Consider the following 27,256-nt stretch of genomic DNA (forward strand, 5'->3'; position numbering starts at 1 on the left):
ATGGTTAATGCAGTTCTGCTTACAGCCATCATTAGCACTCTATAACAGTGCTGCTATGTTCCCTTTTTTTTTCCAATCAATTTCACATTTGTTGCACCTGCATCCTGTCCTGAATCCTACCTACCAACAAGCACCAGTTCCACTGCCTTAATTCTATTTATACATTACCAAGTTCATGTCTCCCAGCAGACAGATTGTACAAACCTTGAAAGTCCACCAATTATTTCAAGTGTCCTCTGTCTTCTTTCACTTATTCCAAATAAATGCAGTTCCTAAGGATAAACAACATAAAAATTAAAACCCAAGAAGCAACATTTTCTTCCACCAATCCCCCCACTTAAGAGAGCTGGAATGAAAGTTCATGGAAGGGACTCCTTGCTTAGTCTACTTTTTGTAAATTCCTTTATGCATTTAAACAGTCGTTATTTTATGATTATTCTATAATCTCAAGCATTACAAATAAAGCATCAGCAGTTAAAAGAACATGCACTAAGAAAGCTGAGTAATTAATTTTGCACAAACATCTTAGCTAGTACATTCCAGGGTTTACTGTAGTGGAAAATACTGTGAGAACAAACATTCCCAAAGACTAATCCTTATTCTCTCATATTAAACATGATAAATGACTACTGTCTGGAAGCATCCTAGTGTGCTGCAACATTATATGACCATGAAATACATCTTTATTTAAAAACACTTTACCTTCTACTCACCTGCAGATCCTGGTCACTCTGATGGGAGATAAGGGTTCCCTTTGCAGACATCTTTTGAGCAACCAGTAGCCTCTGAAAAAAGACTGGAAAAGCCTGGGAGGATAAGGCATGACAAAGCCTTAGGTGAAATAATTAATAGAGCGAAGAAAGATACAGGAAGTTTAAGAATAACAGACACAGTTTTAGTATTTAGCCTTGAGATAGGCTATGTATTAGCAGAGCTTTATGAGGGATAAAACGGATTTGAACAGAAGCTGAAAAAGAACGAAACCAACTCAAATCCCTCACTGACATGTTGCTTCTCTCCATAAAAACACACCAATTTGTGGCCGATTCTCTAGCAGCGTGGAAACAGAGTAGTCTCTGATTCCTTTGCAACAGCCTGAAGGGTCACACCAATGGAGGTTTCACGGAGGCCTTGACAAGATGGTGACTAAGAGACACGAAGGAAAGAGACAGGTCCACTTGACGGATGAAAACAATGGTGAGGGAGAGCTGCAAATGCCCTTTCACAGCACTTGCTGGCATGGGTCCTGACTTCCAATGCTATTTCTGTGAAAAAGTCAACAGCAAACCACAAAGCCTAATGGAGAGAGCCATGCTGAAAGGATCCAGAAGCTCATAGAACAGCTTTTGCTCAGACATTAATATTAATCCACTGTCAGTGGAGCTAGACTCTCCAGGCAAGCCATTTCAAATCCAAATGCCTTTCCCAACCACACCAACTCTCACTAGATGTGTCAGAAGCTTGATAATAGCTAGTTCAACCTACTCACTCCCTAAGATTACTACTAAAAGCTCAAAGGAATACTACAAGGGCTATCTCCCTGTTAGTGAGACACGGCGTGCAGGAACGGGACATAATGACTTGTTCTAACAGAAGAGTTGGAGAGATCTGACAACCCTCATGTGCATGGCTCTGACTCCTTCCTGCTCCTGGCTCTATAACTTATCCCTGGATGTGCCCCTCTTGTAGTCCTAGTTACATCAATAACAGCATTGCTGCCTTTGGCTGCTCAAGACATTCCTCCTGTTGTAATACTAAAATAGAAACAGAAATGCCAGAATATCTATTTTTTATAACACTTCTGCAAACTGCTGACTGCTTCTAGAAGGGTTAATTGCTAAAAAGTGAGCTTAGGGGCATCAGATAATGAAATTATAGAAAAAATAGGAGAAATTAGGCACATAACAGATAACTAACTACACAACGCAAATTATATTTGAAAGGTTATGAGCTAAATTAAGATTTCCATAAAGAATAGTTTCAATAAAATCCGTTTATATTTTGAGCATACATTCATATAAAAACTATGTAAACAGAAATTTTAATTAAAGTGTACCCTATACATTCACATGTTTGATTACAGATAGATGTTCATTAAAATCATATGTGTAAGGGTATGTCATCAGGCTTAACATTTTGGTCAGAGGTATGCCCATAATAAAAACTGCAGCTAAATAATATAGACATATGCTGAGAAAATAATGAAGCTATGTATAGATTTATAGACTTGAATCTTGTGGATGTATCTCGAGTCACTGTCATGACACAGTGCAAATTTTGAACTCCTTGACTTCTGAGCTCTTCATTATTGTTCCCCTGATGACAGACTGCATGGACCACTGGACATTTGCTTCAGTCTGCGAAAGGAAGCAAAGGAGAGAGACTTTTCAGTCTCAGTAACTAAAGTTCACAACAGGGAAATGCACAAGGTTAAGTTACTGTTTAGCTGAAGTAGGCACGTAGAAAATCTGCTAAACAGCTCCTTCAGAAACACTGCCTTGCTGTTCTTGGTGCATTTTGGATGTGACTGGAATTCCTGTGCTAGAACTGTAGCCTCATTTCAGTAAATTTTAGTGCTACAACCCGCCCTCTCCTATTCACAGAAAGCATGGTATCTTATGAGGACTTGTTCCCTTAAATAGCATGACTGACATCCTCTTGAGTAGCATAACTGAAGAAGTCTTTTCCTAGGACAGAATAGAAGAGGATAAAATTCTTTGGGCTGGGCTGGGCTGCAAGTAGAGCTTGAGAGTAAATCAGTATGACACAGAGCTACAGGCATTGTGATTTTCAGCCATAACAGAATTTCTAGCCCTAAGATACGAATTTGTGTAACAAACTCAAGTATCTATTAATATAAAACAAACGAAAACCTAAAACAAAAACACAGCAAGAGCACTGCAACAGCACCAGAAATGAGGAACCTTCTAAATTATCCTAAAACAGACAGAAAACCTGTAGAGAGAGGACCATACTCCTTCTGGAATACAAGCATTTCCCTACAATGCAAGATTTCATACCTACCTCTTCAGTCTGAAATCCCTTTCCAACAGGAAGCAGCGAGGATACCTCTGAAGCATGTTGATGCTTCTACTTCCTCTAGAAGAGTTTGTATCAAGTTCCTCCCTTCCTGCTCTGCATAGAGATAGTAAAAAACAACTTTTATCCCAACCACACTTCCTCCCCAAAGTGGCCCAAATAGTTTCTGACAAGTTGACTCAGATCGTAGATTGCACAATACAGTTACAGTGGCCTTGCTCTTAATCTTTCTACTTACCTTCTCCTAAACACTGAAACAATTGCAACATTTCCCCTCATCCATAGAGTCTCCTGAATTTTTCCCAGTTTTCCAGTGATTGTTGAAAACTCACAGCATAGGTTCAGAATGTTCTTAAGCAAATTATTTTAGTATTTCCAGACCAAAGTTACTCAATCCACCACATTTCCTATCACCAGCTGTTGTTTAACATACTTTCTACTAGTTAAGTAGAAAATATTTTACCACTGTAAATATATATAGTATTATATATCTATATAATATATAAATAGTATACATTGCACTATTTATTTTAAAACAGTTCATTACAGAAGTAGCTTTAAGGAATATTTCTACCTTATCTTCAATGGTTTGGACCAATCATTTTAGTGCAGTAAACCTATGCTACTGTTAAATTTATTCCTTAAACATGTGTTCCAAGCATTTTCTCCATCAGTCCTGAGCTGTAGCAGCAAGTTTCCAGTACAGTACAGAGTGCCATATTTTCTACAATTTCCCATTTTCTATTTGCAAAACACGTACTAGTTTCAGCACTGCTTTCAATGGCCTTCTTAAATAGGCTATTTTAAGAAGAAAATGAATTCTGAGAAATATTTGCATCTGTTTACAAATAGCCTTCAGAAACGGCAACTACTGCTTTAAACTGATGATTTAGCAAGTAGTTACACGTAAAGGCAAACATCAGTTCAGAAAATTGCATCACACTTCATATTTTTTTCCAAAAATACACCTTTAATTGAGATACTTCCTTGTTAGTTTATATGCCACTTAGTCTCTTGTGGTACAGAGTAAAAATGGGCTTGTCCTGGCAATACATCTGCAAGTCAAAGCATCCTGTGGAAGAGGAATAAAGCAATGAAGCTAGAGACGGGACTCCAGTTGTTCTGAGCTTTAAGGGGCAAAAACGCCCCAGCCTCTTCTAGAAGGGAGCATGCTGAAAGACATTACAAACCTTCAGTCTATTAAACACAAAAAAAAGTTACAAAAAAGTATGTTTCTTTCTCAGCATACACGGAAAAGTCTGCACTTAAAGGCTTTAGAAGCAAACCTACCCATAACCACCATGTTCTTGGATGAAAGCAGAGAGGTTTTCTTCTAGTCCTCACAAACCCACCTCTTTCCAATGCTTTTTAGAAACAGTGAATAATTCAGCACAGCTGCTGCTCCAGTTTTCTACCACAGTTTTCCAGGACACACTCTAGATCACCCCAAAAGCTTGCCTTCAGGTGGCTGTTAAGCACAGAACAGATCCCATTCTCTCCGCATGGATTCACATCATAGGATTCTGGCTTCTGAGATATTTTCCAGAATTCTCCATCCCCTATCCTGCACAGTTCTTTCATAGCAGGTATGCTTATCAACTGTCAGGAAATGATGAGGTTCATCCTTCTCAGGAGGTTTATCCAGAATCAGGACAAAATAAACATGCATTCATTCTTACTGCTGCCCACTAGCAAGGCCTTCTTCAACATGACGCACAGAATGCATTGAGCCAGTTTGCAGTAAGTAGCAAAGAATCAAAATTTATACCACCTGCAACTACACAAAATCTTATTAGTATAGCAGAAGATGAAAAGAGCAGCAGACAGGAAGGAATGCATAGCTGAAGAAAGACTGAGTGAGGAGTAAATAGCCACAGGAAGTAACAGTTCCCTCAGAAGTGCAGGAAGTTCTTGAAGTGCTTAAGTTTCATCCCTGACAAGAGATTTTATTTATCCTAATGAAATACCTCTACAGTATAGCATTGCAAATTCAACATGTAAGCCTAGAGAAAAAAAGACAAGTGGGCAGGCTTACCAGAGCAGTCACAGAGCAAAATTCAGTCCTGTACAACATGCCAACAAAAGGGCTAGATAGTAGTTCAGTACTATTAAGGAGCAAAAGATAAGATTAAATAAAGAACAGGAAATGCAAATATACCAAGCAGGTAGCTTTTCTATTATCTAAACAATAACCCTGGTTCCCCTTGTTTTTGTAGTTATAAATACATCACCATTGTTCTCATTTTGTGTAGTTGCAGGTGGTATAAAACATCTCTATAAACTCTCAGAATATATTAAACATGTTGAACATACCCAGATTTAGCATACAAATTTTGACTGTGTTCTCCAAAGCAAAAAAATCTTTATCCCATATATCTTGCTAGACGCAGCCATGAAATGCACTTTCCCTGTACCAATAAGTGCCTTTCGAGACACTCCCAAGTTGAGTGGGATTGGGTTGAAGTTTACTATAAAATAAAGGTATTGGAGACAAGTATGCATTACTGCAACTGTGTGGACAATTTATTATAAAATTGTCTGCAATAGAAAAATCAAAGAACAGTTCTTCAGAAACAATACATGGCAAAAACGTTGATCTGTTTAAACAGATAATTTAAATATGTCTTCATCAAGAAGAAAGGAATTACTGAAGGAAATCAAGCCAAGTTCACGAGTTGTACTTCAAACAGCCTTCGAACTTACAGAAAAACACAAACAGGAAGATGTTAACAAAACAGCCTGCTCTTTTAAAGTTATTGTGTGGTACCAAAAAAAAAAAAAAAAAAAAAAAACCAGAGAAAATTTTCAAGTAAAATGCTTTCAGTTCACTCTACCAAAATCAACTACAGAGAAAATTAATCTAAAAACTTAACATTTATTTTTAAGCCTGGAAGGATTATGAAATAAACCTTCATCGCTTAGTCCAGTATAGTTTTGAAATCTTGACAAAGAGATGGTTCCGTCACTGTCTTCAGCAGTACCATAGTATCCCTTGGTATCTTCCCAAACAGATGCATCTTATCTACAAAAAGTATCAAAAACAACATATTACTACTGCAGGTAACTAATAATTCATTCTCAGGGAAAATGCTAGTAAGTCATGAAATCAATAGTAACTTAATCCAATAAAAAAGCTAGAACACCCGGAACACGAGGGTAAAAAGGCTATAGGAAAACATGCTGCTCTTCTCCTGCCCTTAAACACAGCAGACAATTGCCAGTTAAAAAATCATATGTTAAAACATTAACAAGCTATGAAAACCAAGGAGTACATTCCTCCCAGTATGTCCTTGCAATACTGCTTGTATCTAACACTTCTAAAAGTTTTCTAAAAACTACAAGACCAATTACTCAGTAACTGTATCCACCAAAAAAGTTCTGTCAAAGCAGCGTTACTCTGAAAGACCCTAATTTAAACAACTCCCAGGACATTGGACACGTCCTTACCTAGCTGATTATATTTATCTGTAGGAGGATGGTATTCCCAAACTATTTTTTTCCTCCTCTACTTTCAGATATGGCATTAAAGAAGTCTATAATTGGAACTGACATCAGCAAAAAGAAGAAAAAAAATTTCACAGAGAAAACACCTTTCTCTCTAATTGTGGCTACAGTAGTTCTCCCCACTGTGTCTCCTTGTAAGGCTACTTGGAAAGATACCCTTCAGGAGAAAAATTCTGAAGACTTAAGATTTAAGAGCCTTGTTTAATTATCTATTTATTTTTAACATGACATATCAGTTTAAAACACAGAACGTCACTGAAGTCTATGGCCAACAGAATTAAAGACAATAAAAAGGACTTTTCAAAGATTAGAAAGAACATGTAAAATCCTAGCAACAGTTTAAGTCTGTTACCTAAACAGGGTTGGTAAAATTGTCAGTGGTGCAGAAAGGCAGAAGTGCTCGATAAACATTTGTTCTGTATTTGGAAAGGAGATAGATGGTGTATTTATATTTTATCACGATAAGGAAAGACTCTTGCTCCCTTCCCAACTGGTAATAATAGGAGGAATGTTAAACAGTAACTATGCTTTAAATACTTAACTCTGAAGAATGATTTTAACTTGTACTGACAAAGCCATTGATGTTGATATTTAACAGGTTTTGGAACACTGGGGAAGACCTCCTCCCCAAAGCCCATGAGCTCAATATTGATTTCGAAGGAGAGTAACGGAAAGGCATGTGCAGGGACACAAGTGAAAAATGAAGTTTATATCAATTTCTGTCAGACAACACGATCTCACAGGGGCAACAGTTTTTATATAGCTGATACAAACTCCGAAATTACAACAAAAAATATAGTTGTTAAGTCAACACAGGTGCTATTACCAGTCTTAGTTATCTCTATGCTACACATCACTGTGCCGTACAGATATACAAAGCTAGCTTTGCTTTAGAGGAACACACCTGAGTAGCAACAGCTGTGATGTCACAGCTTCTCTGACATCCACACATGCTATCTGATTTCCAGAAACACGACAGAACATAAAATACAGCATTCAAAATTAGCTCTAGTATTTTAACACTGTGCTTGGATTGTCTCTACAATATGATGTACTGATTACAATAACAACATTACTCTGGAATACATCTGATGCAGATGAAACAAAAATAGAAGTGGCTGGAAAGCTATGTACCAACGTCTCTTCAAATGGATTTTCAGTGAATTCCTGCAGAAACTTCAGTTCTGCTCCCAACAGAAAGTGCAGAGGACATGTTACTAAGGGCTACGGACATGACTACTCATCCCTCCATTTGTTTCCTATAAATGTTCAAGTGTCTTCTTTGTCACACTGTACTGACAAAAATAAGATTGTGCATACAGGCTTTGCCACTGGCCTTTGATACAGGAAGGAAATGCCTACTTTCAAAAGCAGAACTGCTCCTTTTCCATGGCACTATGCCTCAGCACAGGTACCAGAGGAAGCCTGTGATACATTTACAGATGAAGTATTGGTTATTCTTGAACTAGAATAAAAGAACCCAAGTAACATTTCATTCAGAGTGCAATTATGTGGTCAGTGCTGGGAGACTGTGAAGCAGAGGCTACACCTAGCTTCCACTAAGGTTGAATTCAGCAGCTCTACTAAGTGCTTCAGGAAAAGCTACTAGTTTTTAATAACTTACAATTGAAAGCTCTGTTATTTCTATGGCTGTTCCAGCTACAGAATACACAACTGGTCAAGGAGAGGGAGCTGCTCAGAACCCATAGTCATCTTCTTTAACAGAGTGGAAGAGTCACAGAGACTTGCCAGCACCACTCTGTAACAATGAGACAAACAGCACAGCAAGTGCTTCTGTTTCAAAATGTCCCCAGTGACTCCTTTGGGGGTAAGAGTTTACGCTGTGGGAGGAAATTATTTTGTTGGAGTTCATCTACATTGTTTAAAAATAGAAATCTGAGCCTTTGTATTTTATTTGATCAATATGATCAACACAATCGTACCAGGGTTTTTGAACTGTACAAACACGATGAGTGTCAAATAACCAGGGATGTGCTTTAAGAACAAGGTTCTAGAAAATGAAACGCTGAAAAACATACCACTTTAATTTGTCTACTTAAAGTTAATTGATTTCATTAAGAACAGAAAACTTGTTACTGTACATTTTAGAACAACGCTATGATAAAAAACTTAAAAAAACGTTAGATTAGAAGATTTTATGAAAACCATATTTAAACTGTAAAAGTAATTGAATACTTACAGACTTTAAGGGGCTTAAGTAAGCATTTGTAAATAACTTTGTGGTTGGACAGTTTGACAATGAAAGCATGGTAGCAGAGCCATTCTGCTGCCTCAAAAGGGAACATGCCAGATGCATCTTTGCAACCTAAACAAACCCCTAGAGACAGAACAAGAAGACACTGAAAATAACATACATTCAGAAGTACAACAGACCCTTCCCACTTCTTTCTGTAAAACCAAAAGGGCTACACATTCAGGACTATTTATTTATCTTAAAAAGTAAATTAAAAAAATGCTTCTTCACTGCCACTAACACACTATACCTGGATTTTTAGCTTTCAGGATAAAATAGCAGCATGAAGCAGTATCAGAGATGATCCTTACAAAGAAATAAGGATTATTCCTAACTTTCTGGTTGAATGGAAGCTGAAGAACACAGGCATGGAATCTGTTAGTAAAAAACAAACAAGACCCTTTTTAATCACAAGTCATTTGCTATTTCAAGTGAAATTATGATTATGTACCTTAGGCACTACACCACACTTAAAAGCACCTTTAGCCAAATAAACACTGTTAGCATGAGAAACCTCTCCTATATACAAATTCCTCCAGTGTCAGGCTTAAGATGTTTCTTCATAACTTCTGTGATGTAAGAGATTGAGGTCAACTCCTTCAGTAAGAGAATTCTCTTCTGAGTACAGCGAATATCTTGTGATGAGGGAAAGTTAAACTCACATCCTCATCAATCTCACATCACAAACCACTGGGATAGAGAACACATGCAAGAGGGAGAGAGGAAGGTGAGGGAAAAAGAAACAAAAACAAACTCAACAACAAATCTGGTTCTTCGGGAAAGCAGACCTCCAAATGATGAATTTAAGAAAAAAGCTCAAGTGTCACTTCCTAAGCAGAACTCCAGCAAAATAGTAACATCTGATATTTCCCTATTTACAAACAGCTCTTGTGCTCTTTCAGTGCTAAAACAATAAACAATAAAAACTCTTAATGGATTATCTCTTTATTCAAATCAGAACAAATAAGAAATCGATCTTTTCCTTGTTTGTCATTCAGAAGCTGATAAACAGGCTTAATAAACTCAACCAGAAAACAATATCAATACAAACATATTCTTTCGTCATTGCTAGAGTTGTGTTGAACAGAGGAATACTTTCAGTGCATGACAATTCTCTGGTAGTAACATAAGGAGCTATCAAAAATTATTAATAAAAAGGATTTTACAGCTGTGAAGCAGAATACTACTCAATCTTTATGCTATTCTTTAGACCCAGGATCTTCCTGTTTTACTCAGCACATTCAATCACGCAAAGTTTTTGGTGCAGAGTTTACTTTTTTCTCCCAACCTCCTTATCAACTCTGATTTCTTTCCCTTCATCCTTGTTTAAAGTGCTTACTTTCTCTGCTGGTCAAGAAAAGGTCACAAGTCAATAACATTTTTACCAGTGAAGAAGCAATTAAGACATTATTAGCAGCTAAGAAGTCAGAGTTAACTTGGAAGAACGAAACCCCACTTAATGCAAAGCCATACAGGTCAAAGTTCCATATGATTTTAATGGACACAAAGTTCTAAATATAATCTCAATATAACCTGCTTCTCATTGCTCCTAGAAGAAAGAAACCGTTCTTCTTGAAGTCAGCTGTAAACACCCAGAGATATTGAAAATTAATTTGTCAAAGTGTCATTTAAACACACATACTAACATCAGACTGGATGTTGTGTTGAGGGACATGGTTTAGTGGGAGCTATTGGTAATAGGTGAACGGTTGGACTGGATGATCTTTCAGGTCTTTTCCAACCTTGGTGATTCTATGATTCTATGATTCTATGATCATCTCTACCCTGAATCTAATAGTAAGCAAGAACAGTCTTCAGACACAATTATGTGACTTTCTACTGACATTTAACAGTGTACGGTATGTATGTAACAGTTTATGGTATGTATTTTGCTAAGCAATAGCTGCTGTGTGTCAAGACAGTGTCACGGAAAATTCACAATTACTGCAAGAGGCAGTGACCTACCTGTAAGCCTGAAGTAAAAATATCTTGTAGATGTTAATTAAAACTGTTTTAAGGCTGTTGATCTGGAACAGAATAGAAACAGAACCACAAGAATATTTTTGTCTTACTATATCATTTGTATGAGTTCAGCAGAAAAGATGATTTAGAGACGTAGAGAAAAAAAAACAAAACACTTATGCTATACTTCCATTATTTTCTATTATATAAGCAACAATGGGCTCAGAACGGAAGGCTCAGCTCTGGAAGCTGCTGTGACCCCACCCACATTTAGTCGATGCCAAGATTTCAAAGTTAAGTGTATAGCCTTTCCAAATCACCTCTTTTGTTAGTCCTCAATGCTGTTTAATGCTGTTTAGCACTAACGAATTTTTTTTTTTTTTTTTTTTTTTTTTTTTTACAAACATCCGTTTCCATAATCTCACCTTTAAGTCAAGAAATAAAGGATGGCATTTCAGTTTGAGGACTGCAGTCAATTTGCATTTCATGTTTTTTCCAGCTATTCTACTTGAATTGAAGGAAAGACTTGATCTGATAGAAGTAAAGGCATAACTAGAATGAAAAATAATAATAATAATCAGACTCCATGGGCTAACAGACTGAATTAAATTCTGTGAAATAAAGCTCATTTAACTTCTCATCTTAGAGAAACTCCTCCAAATCAATAAGCCAAGTACAAAAATACGACTATAACAAAACTCAAAACTAGAAACAAAAAGGACATATGGCATTAAGGCTGCCACCTAGGGAATTACTTCAGAACCTTAGAACAGAATCATTTCCAGTTATTTAAAATGCTACCATCACTGCCACCAACAAGCTTTAAACTGACTTCAGCAATAGCCAAGTTATATTCTGTGATCCAAGCAAGCAGGAGCTAAGTTTACCTTGGCCCAATAACCTTAGCATTGCAATTACTGAAGTCAATCTTATCTAAAGCAAGGAGATCACCCCATAACAGATTCTCTGTTTAGTGCCTCCCAAACCATGAGCACTAATATCATCAACAACATAAACTGTTTCTTTTGTTGTTAAACAAACAAACAAAAAAAACCCCAAAAGTCACGCATTCCTTCTCCTTATCTCATACTAATTGACCAAACTTTTCTCTTTTGGAAGACAGTTGAAGAACCATTCTGGCAGTGCAAAACCTCCTTCTAATTTCTCACTTGAATGTATTCATGGGCTGTTTATAAACAAAACTACAATATTGGCCTTCAGCTTAAAGTTATTTTCTGTTAATCTTTGAGAAATGTCTAATGCTGTCTCTAGGAGTCCTTTCAAAGTGCCTATAAAGCTTTTCAGCAGGATACATTCTGAGTTTTATGCCGCTTTAGTCAGACTGCTCCACGTGTACACCCATGATGTTTAAAGGCAGGTTACTTCTACCCTATGCTAACACCTGAAGTACATGTGGAACCTCTGGAACTTAAAGAACTACTAATCCCTCTAGTGTACAGAAAGTGAATTCCAACCTGTATTCTTGCAATATTACTTGTTAAAAGCTGCATCAAATATGAATCCAGTATAAATACGTTTATTATTCTAACTGTGAAAGAAGTTAAACCAAGGTGTTCAAATAGTTTCTGAAAAAGCATGTATTCACCATGTGGTATGTGCAATAAAATGTACGTGCATTCCACCAGGATATAATGAAGAAAGCATGAGAAAAAGAAAGTATAAATAGCTGTATAAGAAACAGAATTATAACGTGTATTCTGTAGTTAATTCAGCTATATTATTTACAAGATACTCTTTTGTTTTTCACACTGTGTATTGCATACTGTAAAGCTGATGCTGGAATATACAACCATTTACCTGGAGTAATCACAATAAACCTCAAGTGTCTGCATATCCAGTAATAAACCGCACCATGAGATCAAACGACAATCTGGCAGCTGTTTGAACTTAGAACATCCCGGAATATCATCAACAGGAAAATTCACCACTGTCTTCTTGGCATTTATTAAAAAGCCATACTCAGGAATACCTGCTGCTATAGTCCTAAAACAGATAAAAATAGTTATCTTAAGCACCCACAAAAAAAGCAGAAAAAAAACCACAAAAAACAACACCATGCTGCATGATGCATACAGGTTTGCATAAAAGAGCAAACCCAATAATGAAGAGAAACAGCTCTTAAGGTTAACGAACACAACTAGAAATACAGAAAACTGAAGTCAAAACAGGGAAATAAATAAAAAGCTTAGTGGAGAAGAAAAGCTTTTACAGGTCAGTGCCAAAACAGGTATTAGTATTTTAAATACTTGAGACCAGCTGCACAAACCAAACTCACAGAAATCACTAGAAAAAGATGAAGAATTATCATTTCTGAAAGTTCATGAAAACAAGGATAATCTAGATAACAGGAAATTCATTTATCTGATGAAAACATCTTGAAATTTCTTCAACAAGGTTTTCCCCAAGTATCTCTTTATTGCAGTAGGCCTGCTGATTACCTACCACAGAATTACTACATATTGGGTCAGCAGTATCATCTCATGGACAAACAGCAGTTTGTCTTATTTGGTGATTAATTCAAGTGCAGGCTTCACGCTTTTAAAAGGGGAGAGGAAGAGATAGACTCTTATTTTTGGGAAGTAAGAGTAAAAACATCATCTCCTCAGAATGAATTTCTCGAGTCCCTCACTTCTAACACTACGTTAGGAAAACTGCCACTGCTTCCTTTGTTGCAGAGAGCTCACAAGACCTCTAAGTAGATGCAGAAAGAGGATCTTCCACAGAAGAGGCTACCTATGTTCAGAAAACCAACATAGCTTATGAAGAAGCTAATACATAACATGCAAGTAGGAGAATATCTGCAATGCTAATGTGAGTGACATCATATTGGAAAACTATTACAGGGATTAATGGCTTGGAGGCATCCCCAGCCTATGGGTTTGACTTATTTCCAGAAACATAGATTCACACATACCCAGAGGTTCCCTTTTGTTCTGAAACAGAACTGAGGACTAATGAAATCATTGAAGTATACCATTTTACTACTTAGGACAATTAGTGTTTCAAACTGCTCAATAAAAACCATTTCAAGGATGTAACTAGAACACCTTTTGAAAATTTGAGAGAAAACAGTCATAAAAGTAAACTGTTAGGTTCTTTGGCTTGGTCTACATTACTCGTTCCTGCCAGAAGCGTCAAGTTCAGGAGGTAGGTCCAGAATTTAAACCAAAGGAGGAATCTCTGATCATTTGAGCTTTTTAGTTTATAGTCAAGAATGTAGCTGTTAAGATCTTCCTAGGTACAGACTACCAGCAAGGCCTCCAAAGTATGCCTTGATTATTAGTCCACAAAATCAAATGCATCTACATGTACACAGAAGTATAAAGGAGATCAAAGTAAATGACCTAAAAGGTGCTAATGCTTATTACTACAAAGAATACTTTTAATATCATACCTTAGAAAAGTTTTTGCCTGCATTAAATGTGGTGTAACCAGCAAAAAGTCATCAATAAGACGTATTAGGATTCTGTAATCAAGAATAAAAATATGAGATGCTTTATGTTCTATAACTCTGTCTTCATTTAATACGTAGTAATTTGTGAAGCTGCAACTTGGATACAAAACAGTCAGACACTGTGTTCAGTTTTGGACACCTCAATACAAAAAGGACACTGAGGTGCTGGAGCAGGTCCAAAGAAGGGCAACAAGAATGGTGAAGGGCTTGGAGAATATGCCCTACAAAGAGAGACTGAAGGAACTGGGACTGTTTATACTGGGGAACGGGAGGCTGAGGTGAGACCTTATTGCTCTCTTCCAATACCTGAAAGATGCTTACAGCGAGAGCAGGGTTGATCTCTTCTCACTGGTGACAGGATGAGCAGAAATGGCTTCAAGTTGTGCCATGGGAGGTTTAGGTTGGATATCAGGAAAACCTCCTTTACAGAAAGAGTTGTTAAGCTCTGGATTAGGCTCCCCAGGGAGTAACCATCCCTGGATGTGTTTAAAAACCATTTGGATGTGGTGCTCAGGGACATGATTTAGAGAAGGGTTGTTAGTGTTTAGGTTAAGTGGTTAGGTTGTGATTGGACACAATGATCTTTAAGGCCTTTTCCAACCTGAGCAATTCTATGATTCTATGAAAAGTCTACCATTATAAAGGCTGAAATTTTCTTTTAAATAGAATGCATGTCCCAAACTTGCTCATATTTTTCCAATAAATCCTGTTAAGAGACAGATCATAGAAAGGAAGCTTTGAAGATGATCTTTTCCAGTTTCCTTTTAAAAGCCATCACAATGATCAGAACAGATATATCTTCATCTATACAATAGCCAATTGGTTGGGTTTTTTTTTTTGCATTTTTTTCACTGTTGCTGTTTGTTTGTTGGGAGTGGGAGATGTTATGTTTAAAGGCCAAATGAAACTATCAAAATCATTCAGTGGACACCTATGTAATATTCTAAAAACTACAACATATACAGCTGCTACATAAAACTCTTTATGTGCACTCTTCTGAATCTTGGTTTCTTAAGTTCAGCATGTGTAAACAGGGTCCTTTAGAAGCAAAAAAGTAGCTTTTCAGAATCCCACCATCACAGCACACTAATGCTTATTAAAAAGAACTATTACTTATGTAGGAAGACATTTAACATTCTGAGGCTTTCCATCATCCAGAGAGCCTCCCAAGAAGAGGCATCAGACTGGTGCACTTTTACACACTTCCTTTATCTTATTTTGGACAGAATTCACAGGAACAGAGAGAGATGTGAACAGGAACAAGCTTCAGGAGACTCACCAATACCTAGCTCATGCCTGAAAACCTGAGATTCACCTGGCTATCAATTCACAGGGACGTAAAAAGGATGCTGTATTTCTTATTGTTAATGAAAAAGCAGTTTTACCATACAAACTTTCAGCAAAGCTCCTAAGAACCAAGCACACGAACAGCATGGAAGATGTTAGAAGACCAATGTGGACCAACATGCTTTTAAAGCATCCCTAAATACTGCGCTCTTTGTAAGAATCATCCACACTCACATCTAGGACAACTCTTCATCTCTTTTCTTCCCAATCATATGAAAAATAAGGCAATTCCCTCTAAAACAGTTACAGTGACACTAAGTCTGAGTTTACCATGCTTCTGCTGGAGAACTGAAAACTCTTGAAATTCAAAATTAAACTTAAAAGAAAACATATACACACTATACAATACCATAACAGAGTACACAACAAAGAGCACCCAAATCTTCCTACCCATCCTTCTGGATTCCACAAAGTAATTTGTTTTCCATGTCTCCATAGCATAAGCTGCAAAGTAAGGTTGACAAAATGGAGCCCTGTGGGATTCCAGAGCACTGTATATAGTACCTAGAAAAGAATAAAAGAAAAGAAACATCAAAACATGCAACAAGACTCCAGTAGTCATTAAACATATACTTAAGAACATCAAGTATAACGTGTAAATTTCAGTAATGAACAGCTGAAAGCCTGCTTGTTAACCTTACCTCAGTTTTTCTTTCCTCTAAGAGTCTAGATATGACTCCAAAAAAAAAAACTTTTTCCCCCCACTACTGAATTTAAAACAGAATGCATTAAAACACATCCTCCTTTCATATTAAGAAACTCTAGTAGACAACTGCCATTAAATGAATTTATAGTTGAAATCAATCCACAATGCTTTTCCCTTTACAAAAGAACCTTCAGAGTCACATTTCATCTAAGCGTTGTATTTGTCAGTCTTGTGTTGCTTTACAAGTGCTCTTCTACAAGAAATGTAAAATTCACGACTCATCTTTCAGACTATACATTTATATTTTAATTATCATCCAAACAATTTCCAGCAAGTACTCACTAAAAATTCATACATTGAAGCTCATAATGTTCATCTACAACAGGAATTGAATTCAGGCAGATTCTGAAATTGAGAATTTCTATCTTTTCCTATAGGCACCAAACATCCACATTAAATCCAAATACAAAATTCACCACTATCAAATCCTGTTTTCTTAAAGCATTCGTTTCAGACAAGCTAGAGTAAAAGTGTTTAACTATGTGAAGTAGTTTAAATCAGGCCATTTAATGTGCGTATTATAGAATAGCTATGATATTTCTTTATTTATGATGTTACAGCACGATATGGTTAAGCCATATATTTCCTTGTTTGTTTTGTTGTTGCTGTTGTTTGTTTTTTAAACAAATAAATACTACTCTTTACTTCCAGGGAAATTCTTGATGAATGCCTGTTAAGGAATACAATATTGTTTTCTATAATCTGGCCTTTTTTTTTTTTTTTTTTTTTTTTAATATGGCCTCTACTATAAACTGCAGTTATTTCTTCACTTAACTGTTCTAAATGCTAGAAAAGCCTACAAACGCTCTTCCATTTGCCTCCATTTTCCCCTCTCTCTGTACAATGAGTTTAACTACCGTAAAATAAAGTTAGTCTCTCAACAGCAAGAACCCAGTCACCCTACCAGACTTCACTCTTGAATTCAGAAATAAAGATCCTATTTGTAAGTGGTTTCTACACTTGGTACACGTATGCCACCTAGAGGCAAAAGCTAAATAGCAGATCGGCATTTCTAGCAACGCAAGAAATTTTGATTTCATCCTCCTTTGTAATAGCAGATTCCTAATTTTGGGGTTGCCAGTCACTTTAATTCTTAATGCTCCTACTTTATACTTTTATTGCAACTTGCCGAAGAGCAAGGTCATGCAGAAAAAGTTTCATTTTGTACTACAGACTGACAAGGCTTAAGCATTATTGCTTGGACATCCCCTTGCTTCTGTGGTCATCTCCAAGGATTTCAACATTCTTTCAAACAACATCTGAAGCTCTAAATGAAGGTTATGTATCTACAGAATGATGCAGTCTGTGCATAATTAGCATCATCCGCATGGGAAAGAAACTTCTAAAACTCAATTATTTAAATGTAAATGATCCAAACAGTTCAGCTTTTTTATAAGGCGTAAATTAAATTTCAAAACAGATTTCAAATTAACATGAAATACAATTCTTTAAAAGATATCTAACAGAAATTCTCTGTGCCAATAAAGGCAGAGAAAAACAAACATAAACCAACCAAATAAACAGCAAAAAAATCCACACTTCACAAATTTATTTGATTTTAATTTTTACCTGTGCCCAATCTCCAGGATGTTATTATGTAACATTTGAAGAAAGAAAGTAAACAGGGTGGAACTGTTCTCATTAAAAGTTAAGCACTAGAAATGGGACAAAACAAAACCAAAATTGTACTTTAGAAATGTGCTGAAACTAAAAGATAAAGTATAAGTTGAAAATATACGTATTAGCTTACCTGAAGAATTAGAATGTAACAGTTTAGTAAAAATCTCTAAGGTAAGAAACAAAGCAAACATCTGAAATTAAAATCTGAATATACACTCTAAAAAGCAACTGTCAGCCAACAAACGAGCAACAGAGTTGGTTGTTTTTGTTGTTGTTGTTGTTGTTGTTTTGTTTTTTTTTTTTAAGTTTTACTTCAGGAAAAAAAGTCGTTTTGATTAGTGTTACGTTTGGAAAATTGTATATTATATTAACAAATACAAAATGCTTTTAAAAGCGGTTAAATATTATACTGGCTTACCACCATTTATGATACTTCCCCTCTTTTGGTCACGTTCTATCCTTTTTAACTCTTATGTTCTTTACTATTCCACAAGTACAGATAACACTCTCTTACCAGTTCTGCTACAGACTGCATTTCTCTCCCCATGTTACCAACGACTCCGTGCACAAGAGCCTACGCAATTATATTAAGTCTTTTGTGTTAAAAACGTGTAATAGAAGTTTCATTTAGAGCAGTGGAAGATATCTGTCTGGTCATCTGTGGCTCATGATTTTGTATGTTGTTATCATGGAACACCGTGACGCCAAGCCACAGAATGTATTTGGAAACTGGGTGCATCACCTACCTCTACACTTTGTCACGCTCCTTTTACTGAGTAAGTCTTAAGAACAAACATTATTTAGAATTAATACAGTTCTCTGAAGTATGCGAGTTAAGCAACAGAAAGGAGCCTGCTTCTTGTAATAGCACTAGCTGGAGCAAATATAAAATTCATGTAATTTTCATCCATTCTCTAACTTAGAAAGCGAGGTATCTCTTCAAGCAAACAGTAACAACAACGAAGTTGATCCTGTTTTGTAATGCACTAACTCCTGCAAAGAAAAGTTTATTCTTAGCACATTGGCAGGAGATCACTGAAATAAGCTGATTTTTTTCCAAGTCATTTCTCTATGAAGTGAAGTTTGCTATTCAAAATGCTGTCCCTATTTTCCAAGCTACTTAGCTTAGAACACACTTTTCACATTCGTAGTTGTGTGCATTTTGGACTTAGAGCATGTCAAAATACTTATTTACTTCACTGAAAAGCTCTTACAATAGAAATGGAATTCATTAGGAAAGAAAAAAAAAAAAAAAAAAAGAACATCGTGGTTCAAATTAAGACACCCACGAGAAAATCTAGGAGAAGCCTAGAATTACATATTGCCAGAGTTCCTGCCTGAGGCACTAAATCCCCTGAAAGCCTGCTAGAAACACCAGCTAAGAGATATCAAAAAATCTATCTAAAGAAGGTGCTGAGTAACTAGAACACAAGCAGTATCACCATATAATACATACATTCATCTAAAAATAAACAAAAACAACACATAAAACCCAGGAATCTTCATCTACTTAATGTAGCTTTCTCTTTCACTTGAGGAGAACCCTCCTAATCTGGGGAGGAATTAAACTAAAAGAGGGGAGATTTAGACTGGATATAAGGAAGAAGTCTTTTACAATAAGCGTGATGAGGCACTGGAGCAGGTTGCCCAAAGACGTAGTGGACTCCCCATCCCTGGAGACACTCAAGGTCAGGCTGGACAGAGCTCTGAGCACCCTGGTCTGCTGTTGGTGTTCCTGTTCTTGTTAAGTATCTCTTCCAACTCAAACGATTCTAAGGTAATATTTACCTGTTCAACTACTATTGCATTTCGTAATGAAGTTCTCTCTTGAAGCTTGGACACAAACTGCTTCATGTCTGGAATAAAATCCTCAAAAGTAGAAACCTGTATATTTAATATTTAAAAAAACGAAAAAAAAAAAGACAACAGCAATAGAATACTCAGTAGTAGATGAAATTTATTCAGTGAAGGGGCCTGTATTAAACCAAATAAGTCTGGTACTGTTAAAATGAAACTTCACCCTCACCTATCTCTATTTATCTTTACCTTTACTAACACTGAAGAGTAAGAAACAGCTTTGTTCCCCCCAGGAAATTCCCAACACTATCAAAATAAAGGTTTTCTGAAGTATTACCTAAGTCACATTCAGACAAAAAAAGCTACAAATATATTCCTTGGACAGAAATATAGTAACAGTAGTAATTAAAAGAAATAAGCAAGTCATACGTGTCTCTTATAGAGCTTCCTGGCTTTTCCAGTTGGGGTAATCATAATCACAGCATACCACCTTATTCCATATACAGTTTGGCTCTCAGGTTTCAAGACCTGTGAGATCACTTCCACAAGTTTCTTGTGAGGAATAGTATCAAAAGCTCTGGACACATCACCCTGAAATAGAAAAAATATCCTTCATTATGTTCTATATGTTATGTGTAAATATCTTTCATATTCATCAATATCACCATAAATACTGTGACAATATGGGGAAAAAAATAACTATTGTAGTATATAACCACAATTGAAGCATCACATAGGAATGAAATTACAACATTATTTACTCAAAATTGTGACAAGCAAACTCCTTTCTCATCTGAAGACTCTTTCCTCAGTCATCAGTGAGTTTTCCCTTGCAGGGTACAACCAGACTCAGTTTTAGTACAAATGTCTGTTACTAGCAGAAAATGGTACAGCAGTCCCTACATTCATCTGTACTGTGTAGCACTTATTTTCATGATTAGATACCAATGGACACAAAAGGTAGCATACTGGAAGTTGCATTCACAGCCTTAAATATTACATTGCACTGAAGTTTATTGCTGAAATTTTTATATGATTATTATTTTAAGAAACTTTCTCCTCTCTATATAATTATGATCATGACATCTTAGACTTTTGGAAAAATGTAAACATAGATGTTTTGCTTTTTATAACTCTTATACTATGATCTTAACTCTGCTTTTATTTGTCATAGTTACAATTCAAGCCTACTGAAGAAGCAAAAACTTGTAAAGAACTGTGTCAATGACATGATCCTTTGTCTTTAAAGATAAGACAATAACTGAAAATAATTTTGGGACACGACAACTGACGTACAAGAACATGAGGTAGGAGCCCCGCTATATTATACATAAGCTGTATAATTTTATATGAATCACTTCAACTCAACAGCAACAGCCTGCTAGCTATTACTTAACACAAGAGTTAAGAAAATGCTCCTTCAAAAAAAAAAAAAAAAAGATTTTACAATAACTCAATTATTTAAAGTGGCAGAATAGATTTGTTGGACATGCTTTATACTTCAGGTATCTATTCTCAAGCGATATCCACGTTATGGAGATAGAAGAGACTTATTTACTGAAAGGACACTGAATTTATCTAGATGCACATAGGATTTTTTTCCCGTTTTTAATTTAGGAAAATGACCCTAAAAGCCTATTCAAGTTTATATGTTTGTCCCATCATTATACCCAAGTAAAATGGGTAAAATGTAACTGCACAAGCACAGCACATGTCTAGAAACAAGAGCTGTTGCATGACAGAGAAATTAATAACAATATCAAAGTCAAGGAAGCAACACGTCAGGAAAAGCAAACAAACCAGTGCATATTAGGTATGCACAAAAACCAACTATGGCAAAGAAGTAGTTATGCACATAGATCACAGCTATAAAAAAAAGTCTGCAGTAACCATCTTTGAAGAGCTAGTCTGAAAGCAGGATTAGAATAGGCATACCTTCACGAAGTAGAAATGAGGCATTTCACCACCTGATTCAAAAACCTTTGTAACAAACTCCTTCCACTTCCTGTAGATATCATCTCTCCCGAATACTGAAGAGCCAATGATACTGGTGTTTACAGTTCGTTCATAATTTAACACACTAAATAGATTTTTTAGCTGAGTGTTATAGCGCTGTATCTATAGAGACCAAAGAGAAACATCCTAAGATGCTGAAACATAATAAACGCAATACATAAGTTTCTCATTTAGATGAGCTATGAGAGGAAATCTGTTGTACTACTGAAATTTGCTGTACTACTTTGATCAAACACAGTTTTCAGAAAGAACAAATACAGCAGCAGTGACTTCCTGGAAGTGACAAAACAGTCTCAAAGACACCAGTATGGTGTCACAGCCACGGACATAAATAAATAGACTTGGATAAATAAAATCACCACCAGCTATAAGGTAAGAAGGAATAACAACACGTGCTTGAGACTTTAAGTTAAACCCAGCTGCATCACCTCATGAGCCTCTACAGATAATTTATGCAAAGATTTACTCTACTTCAGCAAAGATTTAACTCTCTTAGTTACGGGAATAGTGGAGTACAGCAGTGTGGCAGTGAATTCCTGCAGGTCAATGAGCTCTGTCAACATAGATCTGGCTACAAGAGTTTGGAAAAGGCAAGCCATAGTATTAAAGGAAGTAAACAAACTGCACATGTGGCACACTAATGAATCAGTTTAGAACTCTGGAGAATTCTTCAAAAAATGCATACATAAATTCTAAAAGATTTCTTACTCTAAATGGTAGCATTGTGATCAAGGCATGCATGCAGAAAAATTGCCAAGTATGAAGCATACCAAATTCATCTGAGGATGTTATTTTTGCACTGAAAAAAAATCAATTCCAGGTTCCACTGAAAAACTGACAAAACTAAAGTACACCAAAACCACTTGTGCTGCTGTCACTGACTGCAAACAACATGATCCAACTTTACTGTTTTTCATTAGGTAAATAGTTTGTTAATTCACTGGCTGATCCTGCAAAATACTTTTGGTTACAAAAAATTAACTGCTGAATTGACTGCTGAAAATTAAGACACATTCCTGAATTAGTGCAGTGGTTTCTTTTCTGGTATACGTCAAGTTCCTATGAAAAGCAGTCAAAAGAATAGAGATGTAGCTCAAAGATAAACAGAAGCAGCAGATCAAAGTAATTCTCAGTAGAGAAGTTCCTCCTTTCCTTCTTAATGATTGTGTCCCCGGATGGCTGCCTTAATACCTTCTCACAAAGCTGATGGCCATCTGGGTGTTAGCACACGGGTCAATAAGAGACAGTTGAAGCTTTAGCATTCAAAACTCAGTTTGAACTAGGCCTGTGAGACCTCCAGCAGCAGTATTCACAGCAGTAACTTGTAATGCTTGTAATGCTGGCAGGAATTCTCTCCAGTCCCTCAGTTTTCCAGAACAAGCCTAATCTACAGTGCTATCAATATTTTTGCAAATCCTAAGGGTTTGCTGGAATCTCTGCAGAATGCAAAAAAAGATTAGACACTCTCAAACAAAACAGTTAATTAAGAAATCCTCTTCGGGCTTCCCATTATGTTTGTGTATCTGTGCATGTATCTATGTATTTACACACAGATATGTTTAAGTTCAAACAAAAAGAAGGTTGAAAAGCAAATACATAAAACCTCCATTTTTAAAAAAAAAAAAAAAAAAAAGAGCACGATCTGCACTGTTTGAGGACAAACTCACAGAACTGGACCCAATTCACCGCAGTTCTGGCAGCAAAAGTTAAGAACTGCCCAAGAGCCAGAAGTTAATTTGCTAGGTACTTGAGAGATTTTTTCTGGCAATTCATCTGGATGCATTCCACTGCTGAGCTGCAAGAACTGACAAAGTCTACCACTGCAGTTTCAGACTAGCTTTAAAATTCCAAACCCTGGAACACTGTCAGACACAGAAAGAATCTGAAGATGGTCTTCTTCCTACAACTGAAATGCCTGGAGGAAACTGCAGAGCAGAGACATGCTGGAATATGAGACAGGTTGAAAAACTGGAACAGACCACAGGATAGCAGGCAATGGGAGAAATAAACTGGGCCTCACAAGTTGGGGAAGGAAAAAAGGGAGGGAAAAGAAAAAAACAAACATTCCTTCCATTAGGTTGTAAGCCCCGAATTCTTGAACAAGATAATTGTTTTGGATGACGTTTTCTGCGTCTGTCTGCTATCACAGAACAGAGGTAACATTATCATTACCTTTCATGGATTTATGAAATCATTAGCATTGCTTTATGATGCTCTCCCGTTTTTTGACAGATGAGGTCTTTTCATAAACAGCTGCTGTTCTTGACTGCTTGTCAGCACTCGTGAACAGGAGTCTACAGCACCCACTTTCTAGCAGGCATATACCTTCCCTCTCAGCTCCAGGGCTGCACAGTGAGCTGAAGCCACTTGGCCAGCAACCATAGCTGATTTTTAATCTTCACCTTCTGGGCATTCAGGTCTGGGGTCATCCTTTATCCCAATTTGTTACAGGAGCAACAGAACCTTTTAAAGCACTGCAGCTATTTTTGGATTAACTGTGAGCATACTCTGACAGTATGATAGTCACAGAAAGACTAGATGAAAGTAACACTTCAGAACAGCTTTTCCTTCATGTCCTTTAAATGCAGAATGGGATTACTCACTGAACCATCAGCATTAAGAAGCTGTTGAACTCTCACCCATTTGGAGAGTGTTTCATCTTGTGCTCTAAATGGGACTCAGCCTTAAGGAAAAAGAATCAATTTAGTCATGGGAGACAGTGAAACTGTGCTTCCACTAAACTTTGCAATTAACTGGCTTGTTAAATGGATTATTGTATGCACTCTGTGTTAAGCCTTTGTTCCCACACAGCAGTAATTCCCATCTTACTTTCTATTTCCTTACTATGCTTGATCCAGCTTCCTCATCCTTTTTAGCCCTTCCACTCCAACAGATATGGTTCACCATTGTTTGGCCTGCTAACTTGGCAAGATCCCCTGGGCTGACCTGGCACAGCAGCCAACTAGTCCAACAATGCACTCAATCAGTATTCAGGTAAATCCCAGCAGGAGAGACTCATCTGTCCCTAATTCTCTGGTATGCCAAACAAATATAACATTAGTTCTGAACACTGAGTACTTAGTGTCTTTGACTCTTCTGTTCCTACCCCGATGGACAGCTGTGTCCATCACAGTCAGACTCAGTAAGCAAGCCTGAAGGAAACAGACAGAAAGAGGAGAGAAAGCAAACATGCTTACCCGACAGCCTGTGCTATTTTGTTAGACTAATATCATTAAGACAGGCTTACAAGTGTAAGTATGTAGTTCTGGAACTGCAGGCTAATGACCAGCACTGGGAAGGGAGAAGTTGAGCTAAGTTGCAAGAGTAGGTGCATTCAGTCCTTTTGATTTTAATGTTTCAGTTCACCACTTTAAAACTAGTTAAGTGAGCGAGGTTTTTTGGTTAACATAAAACAGCTGCCTCCATCAGACCGACATAAAACAATAAGGAAAATAAAAACCTTCTTTTCTCTGCTTTCCTTGCTGAGTTTCTGTCCTTCAACAACACGGCTTAGTCTTACTACGGGTCTTAAACCATTGATTTTAGGAATGAACCGGAGCCTTGATGCAATAGGAAAATACTTTTTTTGATGGATCACTTCCATCTCCTCTGAAGATAAAGCACGTAGATGTACTTTGGCAAAATGGTTTCTAAAATATAAATACATATCGAACGTAAGCAACAGGAAATGCAGTAAGTTAAAATATTTCACTCTTAATGTAACTGAACCCAGATATTTTACTAAAGAGATAACTACAAATACTAATCTCTACAGAACTTGGTATGAAATCTGAATTTCAGAATAATTCCATATATCAATGTATACCAATGACAACATAATACATTAATAAAAGAGCATATATGATGTAAACTAATGTAATGAAAAAGATCTAAATTAATACAAAAATTTAATCAAAGACTAGTCAAGAATATTTGAACATTATGATTTAAAAAAAAAAAAATCAACATTTTTCATGGTTTCAGAATCTTGGAAGATATAAACAAAGGATAGGATATTCTGAAAACTGTATGAAGACAGGCCCAAGGAAGGACATACACAGTGTAACAGGCTATTGTACTTCCAACATTTAGAGCAGAATCACACAATCATAGAATGGTCCGGGTTGGAAGGGACCTCAAGAATCTTAAATCTTAATAGGTGGCAGCTACCACATATTAAAAGTCATAACACAGAAAACAAAAGGACAATTAAGCATCCAGTAGCATAATTCAAAATAATCAGGTTAATGAACAGCAGTCAGCTAAAGTAAATAGAAAATAATAAAGAATGGCTCTTAAATGACAGTCTGGGAAATGTGCTTCCCTCACACAGACACCTCTTCAGGATTTACAATTTACAATAGCTCAGCCCAAATTAATACTAATCCATGCAATAATGTAGGAAAAGGAAGCGGCATCCTGAAGGCGTGCTACCTGCAAAATAAAGGAGCTGGGTCACTGTCCTACATTGTTTATATTGTTTAGAAGGAAAAAAAAAAAAGACTGTTGTTCATTCTTCCCTGGGAAGTAAAACGAGACATTTCAAACCCCTGAAGAACGGGGCTGCAAATCTAAATTGGCATTCAGATTCTGATGTCCCAAACAAGCCATCAAGCTGGTTTAGCTTTAGCAAAAGGAAACCATGGTATAACATAAGGCAGTGGATGGATGGAAGACCAGATCAGCATGCTCTAGGAGATCTCTGAAAAGTCAAGCAAGCAGACAAGACTCAAAAATATTGAATTGTGCTCGTATACACAAGAGAAATAAGTGAGTGATTCAGCTGTTCCAACTGTGAGAGCCCAAGTGATACAATGCATGTCTGGACCAGCAAGTTCAGTGTTTTGAGGATTTATATTCAAGATTGGAATTAAATTTCCAAAGTTCAGCTGACGGAGCAGATCATGTTTTCATAGCTAGAGATCACTGCTATTTATTATGACTTTTTTCCTAAGCCTACAGAACATCACATAGGTACTGTATGCATTAGCTAGAATACCAAGATAAAATGAAGAATTCTAGTTCATCAGAAACAACTAAGTAATCAAATCTCCATTGCTCTGAAGTTCACATTTCCGGCGCTGGATGGGAGAAAAAAAAAATCAACAAGACACAACAACAAAAACTACCAACACACCGATTTTAAAACATGACTTCTAAAACCAGAGATAAATGCACCTTGTCAGCATATCTTCATCATTACTCCCTGCCCAGTTGTGGAATTCGATGTCATTTTGCCTGAAGCAACACTCGCTGCTTATTTCATGGCATTTGTAACAGTGCTGCTGATTTTGAACATGCACTAATCCAGTGGCCTTTGAACCATCCTACCCTCATTCATGCTCATAGTGCTGTCACACAGTGGACCTGGTAGGAATCTGAGTATAAGGTCCACCAATCAGTCCCCATGAAAACAGATGCTGTCACTGTGACAAGGTATACATCATTAAAAAAAAAAAAAAAAAAAAAAAAAAAGGCTCTGCATTACATAGGCCAGGAAACTTGAAGCAACAGTATCATGAAAAACTGATTTCTT

General features: G+C 36.7%; 1 protein-coding gene across 2 annotated transcripts in view; it reads right to left on the reverse strand.

Annotated features, from left to right (window-relative positions):
• TERT (telomerase reverse transcriptase) overlaps positions 1 to 27,256 on the reverse strand; it is a 62,194-nt gene that overhangs the window by 27,846 nt on the left and 7,092 nt on the right. Inside the window, exons 4-19 of one of the 2 annotated variants that reach the window (XM_085220555.1) lie at positions 25,181 to 25,370; positions 23,780 to 23,860; positions 21,640 to 21,822; positions 20,134 to 20,295; positions 19,696 to 19,791; positions 17,857 to 17,942; positions 15,972 to 16,085; positions 14,175 to 14,246; positions 12,578 to 12,763; positions 11,185 to 11,311; positions 10,763 to 10,824; positions 9,048 to 9,172; positions 8,744 to 8,881; positions 3,025 to 6,061; positions 714 to 2,357; positions 205 to 272 (exon numbers count right to left, since the gene is read on the reverse strand). In XM_085220555.1, coding sequence (XP_085076681.1) covers positions 5,958 to 6,061; positions 8,744 to 8,881; positions 9,048 to 9,172; positions 10,763 to 10,824; positions 11,185 to 11,311; positions 12,578 to 12,763; positions 14,175 to 14,246; positions 15,972 to 16,085; positions 17,857 to 17,942; positions 19,696 to 19,791; positions 20,134 to 20,295; positions 21,640 to 21,822; positions 23,780 to 23,860; positions 25,181 to 25,370 — 1,726 coding nt within the window. In that variant the 3' untranslated portion in view covers positions 205 to 272; positions 714 to 2,357; positions 3,025 to 5,957. The remainder of the gene's footprint in view (positions 1 to 204; positions 273 to 713; positions 2,358 to 3,024; positions 6,062 to 8,743; positions 8,882 to 9,047; positions 9,173 to 10,762; positions 10,825 to 11,184; positions 11,312 to 12,577; positions 12,764 to 14,174; positions 14,247 to 15,971; positions 16,086 to 17,856; positions 17,943 to 19,695; positions 19,792 to 20,133; positions 20,296 to 21,639; positions 21,823 to 23,779; positions 23,861 to 25,180; positions 25,371 to 27,256) is intronic. The other variant, XM_085220554.1, reaches the window with a different exon arrangement.

Source organism: Meleagris gallopavo, chromosome 3 (assembly GCF_905368555.1).
Source record: "Meleagris gallopavo chromosome 3, MGAL_WU_HG_1.1, whole genome shotgun sequence".
In the NCBI taxonomy this organism is placed as follows: Eukaryota; Metazoa; Chordata; class Aves; order Galliformes; family Phasianidae; genus Meleagris; species Meleagris gallopavo.